Consider the following 12,351-nt stretch of genomic DNA (forward strand, 5'->3'; position numbering starts at 1 on the left):
AGCACATCCAGTAGGTAGATCAATGATGCTCTTGAATTAGTGAAGTAAAGAAGAATGTAATCTGCATATAGGGATATCTTATCCTCCCAGTCCAGGGACCACCGCAATCCACAGATGGATCGGTCCTGCCTGATCCAGGCTGCCAGTGACTCTAGTGCCAATGCAAAGAGAAGCAGAGACAGGGGGCAGCTCTGCTGAGTGCCCCTGCTCAGATGGAAGTCTAGGGATTTGTGTTATTTACCACCACCCGGGCCATCTGGCCAGAGTACAGGAGGCGAATTCAACCCGTGAATTCCGGACCGAATCCCAATTTACCTAGAACCGCAAATAGATAGGGCCACTCAACCATGTCGAACGCCATGGTGGCGTCCAATGATACTAGAGCTGCCGGTTCCAGTATGGTAGGTGTTCTACTCAGTACTCCATGTAGTCGACGCAGGTTAAGGGCCGTATTGCGATGAGGCATGAAGCTCGACTGATCTGGGTGGACCAGGGTGGTGATGACCATAATCAGATGTGTCGCTAGCAATTTTGCAAGGACTTTGGGCTCCGCATTTAGAAGCGATATTGGCCTATAGGATGCGCAGCTGGTTCGGAGTTTGCCTTCTTTATATATGACCTCTGTGTTGGCCACACATTGGTCATAAGGGAGCATTCCCTTCTCTCTACTCTCTGTTAACATAGAACGGATGTAGGGGGCAAGTTTATTAGGCCTTAGTTTATATAGTTCAATGGGGATACCGTTGGTCCCAGTATCTTTTCCCGAATTTACACCCCTGATAGCCTGCGTCACCTCCTCATCCATCAGCGGGGACTCCAGGTAGTCTCTGTTGGCAAAACAACAATTGATGGACAGAATGCAGAACAATGTCATACATTCGCCCAGGTACAGAGATCTGGGCCTAAATCCATCGTTTTTTTGCACTCCACACCACCCCAGTTCAGACATGGCCATAATCAAATCAGCCTTGACCCTGTGCCTCATGGGAACAGTCCAGCCCGAACTGCCAAGCCATGTCTTTCCTGGACCGGAATCAAGCATCCTAGGACCGGTTTCTGGCTATCAGCCGTCTTCAGCCAGGATAGCTTGACTCCAGTGGTGTGGAAAGCATGGGACTCACGTCTGAGCATACCCATCCCACTCGGGGTGACAAATGCAAAAACAATTGATGGACAGAATGCAGAACAATGTCATACATTGTAGCGCTTTCGGGCTCACGAGAGGGTGTAGGGAGGGGCAACAGACGTGTTTTAGTTAGCAAGGGTTTTATTGTTGCATAGAGATAGTCTGTACAAGTCTTTCTATGGAACAGTGTCCTTCGTGGGGATCGGCTTCGTGTGGTTTTCCTGCTGCGGGGCTTGGTGTTCTCGGTGTGTGTTTTTCTGTTGGGTTCTTTAGGTTTAAATAGAGTCTGGCTACTCCACTTTATAGGCGCTGTAATTTCACATTCTGGGATCGAGCAATGACAAAGTTCTAGTAATTAAGTCTAGGAAACACCAAAGCCCTCATCTGTTGAATATGATGGGTTACTTGAAGCAGTGAGAGCACCCTTCTCAGTAGCACAAAATAGAAATCGGTGGTTTAGACCACCTCTGAGATTTGTTGCCTAAAGGACAGACATTTTTCAGGTTTAAATCTTTTTTTATTGGAAAAAAATGCAGTAAAATACACAGTGTACAAGAATAACACAGGTCAGTGCCCGTTAGGCTCGGTAGAGAGTTCAATAGAGGCCCGTGGGCCCTGGCGGTATTGGATTAGTCTGACCTGTCTGGAAGAAGGCAATTGTGTTCAACTTCCAATTCAATCATTTCCAACAGAAAAATCCCCCCACCCCCTGTCCCATTCCCCTCCCCCCCCCCTCGGGTCCTCCCTCCTCCCCCCCCTGTCCAGTGCTCAGGTTCCTTCTTGGAAGATCAAGTGTCTGGTCCAGCGTGGTCGCATCGTTAATGTGTATCTCACTGATCCGAGGTCATTGGCGCGGTAAGACTCAGAAGTCCAAGATATCGTGGGCATGTGATTTCCGCAAATTTAGTGAGTAGTAGAGACCAGAGTCATTGCCAGAGCTCTTCGAATTGGTCTCAATCTCCGGATAGAGTGGACAGACATTTTTTAAGCATATTCCTGCATTCTTCTCTGTATAAGATGGTAATGAGATAGATAATATTTTTGAAGGCCAGTCTAAAGGCAGGCTGTTTTCCTTAGGTGTCTTCTACTCTCAGGATTTCAGTCTTGGAACAGTTCAAGCAGAGGTAGCTCCCCTTCATCTACCTGGGTATCTGTTTCTGTCAATAAGCGATGTTCTTCGCCTCTACTTTGTTACCCAGATTTACATGAAGTTGGGTATAATCTGTGTATGTTCGGAACTAAATGTGCCATTGCTAGAGGATCTGAGCAAGTGGGCTCATAATTGTTTAAATGTGAAGTATATAACGGAGATCCCTCCCAGTCCCCAGCCAGTTCTGAATTGTTGGCTTTGATTAGATGACAAGGATTAACACAATTGAAGACCTGTTCTGATGATACTGACCCATTTTCCCAAAGTTGAAGTAGTGTTTTTTGGTCCGCTGTGTCAAATGCTGCCAACAAATCAAGCAAAATCGGAGATTAAGATTAAGCCCTGTCAATGGATGATCATGTCCCCGTAAATGTTTCCTATGCAGTTTCAGTTCCTACTCCCTAGTGAAAGACCTGATTACATATCATGTAGGATATTGTGCTATTCAACAAAGTCTTGCAGTTGGTGTGGTATCCCCTACCCACTATGATTTTACTAATAAAAGCAACATTTGATCAAGTCTGTAGCTTGCTGGATCCATAGGTTGGCAATGTTTTCTTCATTGTAGAGGTCATAGCAGCAGGTTGTACTTTGTAGATACACTTCCTTGGAGAATACAGACATTACTGATTTCCTTTATTTACTGACCAAGGGATGTTGTATTTCATTGTAATGGGGCGCACGATTCCACAGGTTTAGTTGAAACCCTTAGGCTTACCAGCTGGTTTAGACATTTGTGTAGGAATGAACACAAGATCAGAACGAACCTTTCAGCTCAATATAGGACATGCTTGTAAGTGGAATAATGTACCCATCAGATGCTTTGCAACTTGGAGGAATGTAATGTTTTGAAATGAATGTGATTAATTTTTACTTTAAGAAGTGGTCTAAATTAATTTATACTGATGTGTTTACATTCAGAAGAGAGTGAATCTCTCCTCATGAAAGACGCCTTGTTTAGGTACTTAAAATTGCAGAGTAATAAAGAGATTTTTAATAAAATGTTGTATGTAAAAAAGAAATAAGCACAGGAAAAACTCTTTTCATAAAATTACATTGATACTTAAGTAGAGCGTCAAGAGATGAATTAATCTGAAACGCTTACCGGGAAATATACAAAGAAAGGTTCAATCTATTATTTATTTCTTTTTAGGATCAGACATTTCAAAGAAAGTTCCAAGTTTATCCATGAGTGTCGGCTTAGAGGTGAGGGCTGTCTTGTACACTGGTACGTATGTTTATCGTTTTCTAATATTTATTAGCAAACTTTTAAGATACATGATTTACATCACTGATTTTGGTATTGAATGAACACAATTTATAAGCCACACTTCATTTTGTTCAAGTCATTCCTTTTGTTAGTGGGGGAATTATACCCCTCTAAATATTTTTCCTTTAGCTAAATCCTGAGGAATCGAAATTTGCCTAGCTTAGTAACGGTAAGTTTCAATTCTATTAAGGACGCGGAGGTGAGGATTATGCTTTTCCTTTCTTCGCTCTTTATTTTCACAAATTTCACAGCAGCCCAGAAAAGCTCAATACATGCTTATATGTACCAAAAACCAGGTAAAGAAAGCATTAAACAGTAAAACAAACAGATTTGTAATGTCCAACAAACTACAACTCCCATCATTCCATGGGAGCAGAATCCAATAATAGTCCTTCAACAGTGTCCATAACATGTAGATAGGTCCTCCATCTTAAGTCCTCCTCCTCTTTCTTCGCGCGAGTCACGCTCCCATCTTATTGATCTTGCTTCGGACCATCATTCCCTACCGGGAAAAAACAACAGCGTAAGCATCTGAAAAAGTATATGCTGAAAGCACGTAATGCAGCATTACCATACTCTGAGGTCAACACAATAATAGATATCCAGTAATCAAGTTACTTACTGCAGTACGGGTGGGTGAAAATCTTCCGAAGGTAATTGGGTGGGTTAATCCTCGCCTCCCCGTCCTTAATAGAATTGAAACTTACCGTTACTAAGCTAGGCAAATTTTGATTCTATGTCAGGACCGGAGGCTTCGGATTATGCTAGTTCAAAGCTTACTTACCACCAAATGTGCAATATCCACCACTGGTTTAAAGTAGAATCTTTTAAAGGTGGAGTCTGAAGACCAATCTGCCGCACGCATCAAGTCCCAGAGCAAATGCTTAGACGCCATCGCTCCCCTAGCTGAGTGTGCTCCAAACAGACTAGTGTCAATACCTGCTTCTTTCATGACCCATCGAGCAATGGTGGGCGAAGAGACAGCCTTTTGTGGCTTTCTTAATGCAATAAGTAATTGTCGTTCGCCCGGAGGACGAATTTCCAAGGTCATATCTTCGTACGCCTTCAGGCACTGAACCACACACAGCTTGGGAGTATCTACAAACGCTGGGTAAGAAATTTACCTCGATGCAGACTTTGTGCGACATCCCACAGTAAACGTGACCCCATCCGGGGAGCAGACTCTTGCCGTAACGTCCAGGGCCCGAACATCCGACACCCTGCGGCAAGACACCAAACACAAAAGCATGGCCAGTTTGGCTGACAACTCCTTCAAATAGAGATACTTATTAGGCTGCCAAGACAGAAATAAATTCAAAACGACATTAGCGTCCCAAAGGCGCGTGGTTCCGGGGGCAATGAGAGACGTATACCCCGTAGGAGCCGACAGACAAAGGGGTGCTCACCAACTGGAGAACCCTCCACAGGTTAATGAGCAGCCGAAATAGCCGAGCGCACTGTGTTAATGGTGCGATAAGCTATCCCTTCCGAGGCTAATTCGGCCAAAAAATTCAAGATGGGAACAACGCCTGCGACCATGGGATCCAAATCCCGTTGAAGACACCAACACACCCACCTCTATTCCAGGCGGAACGGTAGCGCTTTGCGGTGCTTGCGGCCCAGGCCTTGGACATAAAGTTCTCAGCCTGTCCCGAAAGGCCCGGGAGTGACCAGTGTTGCCTGAAAGTCGCCAAGCCATGAGTTGAAGAGACCCCTGAATTATGAGGGGATGTGACTCCTCTTCCGGATTCAGAAGAAGGCGATGAAATCAGGGGAGTAGGATTGGAAATCCCAAGAAAGTTCCAGAAGAACTGGAAGCCAGACTTGAGACCTCCAAACTGGCGTGATTACCGCCAGCTCTGCCTTCTGGCGGCTCAACTGGGCCGCCGTCCGTACCACCATTGAAAAAGGAGGGAACGCATACGCTTTTTCCTAACTCCAATCCTGCAGAAAAGCGTCTGTGGCCTCCAGCTGAAGAACCGAGGAAGCTGGTGGTCCAGACGGGATGCAAACAGGTCCACTGAAAAAGGACCCCAGAGGTTGTTCAATCGCTCGAACACCCCGACGTCCAGTTTCCACTGGCTGGAATCCCGCAGATGTCTGGAGTGCCAATCCGCTACTTCGTTGGCCAGGCCTGGCAGGTACTCTGCTGTCACGGAGACGTGATGAGCCAGGCAGTAGTCCCAAAACTCCTTCGCCAAATTCGCTAGTGCTCGGGACCGAGGACTGCCCAAGTGGTTGACGTATCGAACCGCTGAGATATTGTCCATTCGCAGGAGAACACACGAGCGTACTGAATCCCGGGTCCATGCAAGGCCTGCTCCTCTGATGACCAAGCGCCGCCTGTGAAGAATTCCCCGCAGCGGGCGCCCCAACCTGACCTGCTGGCGTCAGATTCTATTACTAGATCCGGGACGGACCCAAAAATCGCCCGTCCGTTCCAAACCTCCATGTGAGTGAGCCACCAAGACATTTCGTCCACACTTCCGCGGATAGGGGAACCAACTGATCATAAGACATACCCCTTCTGAGGTGATGCGCCTTGAGAAGCTGGAGAGCTCGGTAATGGAGGGGCCCCGGAAAGATTGCCTGGATGGACGAGGAGAGAAGCCCTACCACCCTCGCAATCTGACGGAGGGAGGTGTGGGATTTTACAATCGTCTGGCGTAATACGTGTCTGATCCTGGCCATCTTCCGAGACGGAAGGCTCAAGGAGGCCTGCAATGAGTCCACCACGAAGCCCAGAAAAACTATCTTCTGAGACGGAGAGAGGACAGACTTGTCCTTGTTGATGACGAAACCTAACCCCTGAAGCAGGGTAACCGTCTGGTGAAGTTGCAGTCCCAGCTGCTCTGGACATTGGGCCATCAAGAGGATGTCGTACAGGTAGACAATCATCCGAATACCCTGACTCCGTAGGAATTACACTGCTGGATGGAGTATCTTGGTGAAGCACCAAGGGGCAGAGGAAAGTCCGAACGGAAGGGCTGTGAATTCGAAGACCTGACCCCTCCAGATAAACTGGATGAAACGACGGTGAGGAGGGTGGATGGGCACCACTAAGTACGCGTCCTTGAGATCTAGGCGCACCATCCAATCGTTCGGGAGAAGAACGTCCCGAAGGAGATGGATTCCTTCCATCTTGAAGTGTCGGTAGACCAACCATCCATTTAATTCTTTGAGGTTGATAACCGGCCTCTTGCTACTGTCCGTTTTTTCCACCAGGAAAAGATTGCTGAGGAAGCCTGCAGGATGTTAAACTGATCGACAGATGGCCCCTTTGCGCAGCAGCTCCGAGACCTCTCCGTCGATCAGTTGCGCATCCTCTTCTGAAAACACGAGAGGCCGTGGGGGCCTGGATTGATAGGGGCTATCGTAAAACTCTGTGTGGAAGCCGTGGATCGTTAGTAAGACCCACGCGTCCGCCGAAATGGCCACCCAAGCGTCCGAAAAAGCCGCTAGCCGGCCGCCAATGCGCACCTGTTCTGCAGGAATAACACTTACCGCCGGAATTGTTGTTGCCGGAATTATTCTTGAAGCCTCCCCGGCCTCGGAAACGTTGACCCCGGGTGTGGTGTGGTTATAGTTGGCTGAGGTGTTGTATTGCCCTCGCCCGGAGACTTGACCCTTGGTAAAGTTCTGACCGCCACGGCCGGTCGCGAGGTCCCTACAGCGACCGTCCCCACAAGAGAAACGTTGTTGGAAGACTCTCTTAATGCTGGACTGGGCCTTGTCCAGAGAGGTTAAGGTCGATACGAATTTGCCTAATTCTTTGATGAATGGGTTTCCGAAGAGACCCCCTTGGGCTACCGCTCCTGCCTCCTCGGAAGCCATGTCCCCCAACTTCGAGTCCAATTTAATTAGGAGTGAGCGCCGCCGCTCTGTCGAGAGGGCACAGTTGGCGTTTCCCAGGAAGATGACCACCCTCTGCACCCAATTCGACAGGACGTCCGGCGAGATCGTGGCCCCGGACACCTTCGCCTTTTCTGCCATGTCAAGGATTTTAGTAATGGGTCCTATAGCGTCCAGCAGTTTATCCTGACAGGAACGCCAGGAGCGGTCAATACCCTTGTGGGGATCCTTTACGAACTTCGCAAGAAATGTGGCCATCTTGGAATCTAGTTCGGGCGTCATAGCCACCTTGCCCTCCAAGGTAGGTCGGGGACATTCTCCCCGCAGACAACTCCGCGCCTCCTTTTCAAGGGGCTTGCAAAGCCGTCCCGCCACAAACTTTGCCACCTTGTCTCCGGGAGTCCAGGCAGCAGACCACGGATGGATGATCTCATCTGGGTCCAGCATCCCCTTACTATCCTGAGGCAACGCGGCGGTTGAGGTGGACGGTCTCCAAGAGCGGACCGAGTCCTCGTCCTCGTCATCGTCAGTATCCGCCGGCAAACCCCTCCAGGCGAAGAGGGAGCCATCCCCAAAGACACCGAGGGTTCCGGACCCGTCGGTGGCGCAGGGGTGGGAGAGGTTGCCTTGGCCAAAAACGCATCGCGTAGGCCTTCAAAGGCGTCCCTGTCCACACCCTGCGCCCCCGCGGAGGTCCCGTCCCTGCAGGGCTTCTTCGGGGCGGGAGGCTCCTCCCCTGCAGGAACCGGGACTGCACTTGGCGCAACTGGGTGAATCTGTGCCATCTTCGCGCACTTCTCCACAATGCGGGCAGACAGGCGGTCCTCCATAGGGCCCACTATCTCCGTGACACATCGGTAAATGGAGCCGTCTACCGCATTGTAGAACTCCTCATCATTGAGGTACTGGTACTCTTCCTCCTCATAATACCCCTCATGCTCCATGCCCGCAGGACCTGTCTACAGGGACGTAAAGTAACACAAGTCCCACCAAGGGTGAGGATGGCCGTCTGTAATGGCCCAGTCAGGTGGAGGCCGGAGGCCCTACAATTATAAGGTCCGGTTGGAAACCGGAATGAAGGCAGCACCCCCTTCCTGGCGCGCAGACCCTCCAAAGGACCGGGTCTTATCCACCTCCCAGCGCGCCTTTTGAGCAAACAAGAACTTTCAAGGGTTTTTTGGCCACTGTGACCCTACTTAGGCCCAATGCGGTAAAACCCCTATGTCCTGACAAATTCCGCCCGCAGCCGTCTAACGCGGTAGATCCGCAATACAGACCCCACGCAGGGCGTAAGCAGAAAAAAACAGGGGCAATACAGACCCAGATAACTGGGCGTTCAGGTGAGGCGGTGGGGTCAAGGCTCCGACGCGACCCGCTCGCTCCTGAGAAAACCGCGCCGAGGAGCAGCAAGACGCCCCAGCACCCCCTAGTGGCCGCGCAGGCCACCACTCACTGGGAAAGATCGCTTGAGGAGCGACTGAGCGCTCCCGCGATTAAGAAAGGGACTCTGTGGGGGCAAATACAATAAAAATACACAAGAAAACACCACACAGAGCCCCCCTGTCAGCGCAAATACTCGCTAGGAATCTAAAGTAACAGTGCCAAAACACCCCACAGAGATGAGGAAAAAGGCACTTAACTGGCTGCGAAGCAGCGAAGAAAGAGGAGGAGGACTTAAGATAGAGGACCTATCTACATGTTATGGACACTGTTGAAGGACTATTATTGGATTCTGCTCACATGGAATGATGGGAGTTGTAGTTTGTTGGACACTACAAATCTGTTTGTTTTACTGTTTAGTGCTTTCTTTACCTGGTTTTTGGTACATATAAGCATTTATTGAGCTTTTCTGGGCTGCTGTGAAATTTGTGAAAATAAAGAGCGAAGAAAGGAAAAGCATAATCCGAAGCCTTCGGTCCTGACATAGATTTGCCCAGATTATTGTATCAATAAAAAAGACCAGAGTGATGTGAACAGACTGAAAATGGCTTATTCCACCTCATGTACTAAAAGCTGAACAAAAATAAAATTGGTGTCATCAATGACGATAGAGGGAACCAGTACAGATGTAATAACCAATATGAATTTATAATTTGTGAGTATTTCTTGAATATTGTTTTCTGGTATAAAATAATTTGACAACGACAAAGCTTTCAAATGTTCTTTTCAGATAAAACTGATTAGAAATGGATTCTAAACCTGACTCAGCCCTGCATACAGGACCAATACAATCAATAGTGTTTGCTGGAATCTAAATATATTTGTTAGCCCTGGTAGCGGAGGCTGCAGTGGTACCCCAGCTAAGCTATAACATGTCAGCTGCCTGAATCATATTAGTTGTTGATCAGAAGTAGGAAATGTTGTTGCTTTTTATTATTTTGTGATGATGATTTCAAGTCTTAAAAAGCTGTTTAGTGCTTATTGCAATATGGCGAGATATGTGAACAAATTCAATAAATCAAATAGTATCTCCTTAAATAACTTGTTTATAGTGATTTAGGTACATTTGGGTAAATTGTATCTCAGAGGGGATAACACAAAGGGTGAGGTAAAGCTTACCACAGATGTTCGATTAACCTTAACAGAAGGATTGCAGCTGTCAGTAAAACCCAACATTACTTTAATCTTAAAGGAGGCTGTTTGCAGACTCAGCATCTCTGGGTACTTGTTGCTTCTGCATCCTTTTCAATCAGATGAATGATATTGTGAAGTGGAATGCAAACGTGCATTTATTATTGGAAATGTAATAACTTGGTGTTAGGATTTTCGCTTCTGATTGTTTTAAGGCCTTCTTTGTTTCGAATTAAACCTGGCCAGAGACCTCTTTTCTATTAAACTAACTGCTCTCCATAGACATGGGAGGTGAAAGAGTCGGCGAAATCATTTAACTACATGTAGCCTTGTTACTTGAAAGACAGAACCGGATTCTCACTCTCGCTTTATTGAGAATGTATGGGGCATATTGAACCATGTTGCAATGGTAATAATGATGTAGATGTGTGCAAAACGAAATTATTTAATGGTTATCAAGGTTACATCAATACTTAGCATACTAATATTTCTAATATGCTGTCTGATGGATACTTCTATTTGCAGATTCCTCACCTATAGAACAATCCCATGGCATCAGACTGGATCTGGAAAACTTCAAAGCAACAATGTCCTGTGTAGAAAGCGCTGCACTCAGTCGGTACTGGAAATTACATCAAGTGTCATCACCAAGGCCATAAAGTGCCCGCTATAGACTCGGATCCTTAGTTTCATTCCTTGAGGAATTCTTCTCACACAATTAAATTAATGAGTAGTAGCATGTCTCCTCTCAAGTAGTCTGGGTTTTAACCCTGTAGGGATTGGGCAGGGCACATGTTCATTACAGATCCCCATGCTCTGTGTCTGTGGTGCTTAGGGTCGGACCACGATTTGAAGACCTTCTCCTCATGTCTCAGCATACATCTCAAGGCTATCAAGAGTAGGAGGCCAAACTCTTCATGGCCCGAGTAAAAGAGGACCATCTACGTTGGAAGCACTGTCCCTGCTCCCCATCCTCCCATTCCGACAGGAAGAGAAAGCACAGACAGAAGGAGTAAAAGCACTCAAAAGTTAAGACTCCTCGACTATCTCCATCTCCCACCGCACCTTCGTCCTTGAAACCAGAGCTTGTCAACTTGACGCTGATGGATCCTCTGCACAACTCTGCTCCTTCTGTGCACCCTGCTCTGTACAGAGCTCTATTACCAGTGCCTTCAGCTGCAACACACCCATGTGTTAAACTACCGACTCCGACCTTCACCCGGGGACCCAACTCTGGGATCAGACCCAGCAGCATTCCTCAATGCAATGTACTCAATAGCACAAAGGCCTAGATGCCATCCAGTGCACCTTCGGGCTTGACGGCCCCATTGTTTCTCAGCGCTCCATCTGATGCCGTTGATGGCTCTTCTACTGCTCTACCACCGCCACCTTCTTCTCCAGATACAGTGCTGTCGATGCCGCAGCCGGATGTCGCGCCTGAGATTCACTGTTTCTGAGAGGCCCAGAGGTTACTGGAAGAGGAGGCTTAGAGATCATGTCTCTATTAAATATCTGTGAAGGATTCCGACTGTGTGAATTATTTCTTTGGTGGTGATCCTGATCAGGACCCTCTTGAATTTCAAGGCCTGTCTTCAGCCAGTAGTTTAGATAGCTCATCAGAGTTGGCGGTAGATGTCTCTGCTGGACCATCAAGGTCCGAAGTTGTGTTTCTGCATAAAGTCATGCTAAATACCGCAGAGGTGGTAAAACTACAATTGCCAACAGAAATAAAGGCAATATGTTCCTACTCTCATCGGCTTCTTCGGACCGCTTCTCCCCTTCAATGACACAATGCTGGGATCTGTAATGGCGCCACAGGAGAAGGCATCCTCTGCTCCAGCGGCCAATCAGCTTTTAGCCTGCCATTATTGTTCCTTTCCTGGTGAGCCCACATTCCTTTCCACGCACTGTTTGCAAGAGAGCTTGGTCATCTGGGGGTCCTTTTCAGGGACCCAATCCGGAGGTGCCTTTCCTTACAGCCCCCTTCAAAAGGGTTTTAAAACGGAGGCCTTTTCTGCAGAAGGTATGGCCTTGAAGTCTAAATGTCAACTGCCTCCTTGCTCAAACAGGCCTTGTGAGACATAGCCGAAATGATTCTCCCTATTGTTCCTACCGACATGAAATACCTCTTCTGGGAGATCATCATTGATCCATAGAATGCATCCCAGCATATAATAAAATCTGGGCTAGACACCTCGAATTCTATCAGCCGAGCCATGGCTACCTCCGTAACAGTAAGAAGCCACACATGGCTGGGGACGTCCAATTTTTTAGGTGTTTTGGCCTTCAGCTTCCGCCCCCCACCTAGGAGTTCTGGTCCGTTCTCTGCTTCAGGTGAGGCTCCTCATTTTGCTCTCAGCAGTACACAAATGCACTCCAGCA

The 12,351-nt window shown here is 47.7% G+C and overlaps 1 protein-coding gene across 1 annotated transcript in view; it reads left to right on the top strand.

Annotated features, from left to right (window-relative positions):
- Positions 1-12,351, top strand: part of DUSP22 (dual specificity phosphatase 22) — a 388,641-nt gene that overhangs the window by 271,602 nt on the left and 104,688 nt on the right. Inside the window, exon 5 of the mRNA XM_086965050.1 lies at positions 3,430-3,504. Within this exon, the coding sequence (XP_086821176.1) occupies positions 3,430-3,504 (75 nt within the window). The remainder of the gene's footprint in view (positions 1-3,429; positions 3,505-12,351) is intronic.

The sequence above is a fragment of the Lissotriton vulgaris genome, chromosome 4_1 (assembly GCF_964263255.1).
Source record: "Lissotriton vulgaris chromosome 4_1, aLisVul1.2, whole genome shotgun sequence".
NCBI lineage: Eukaryota > Metazoa > Chordata > Amphibia > Caudata > Salamandridae > Lissotriton > Lissotriton vulgaris.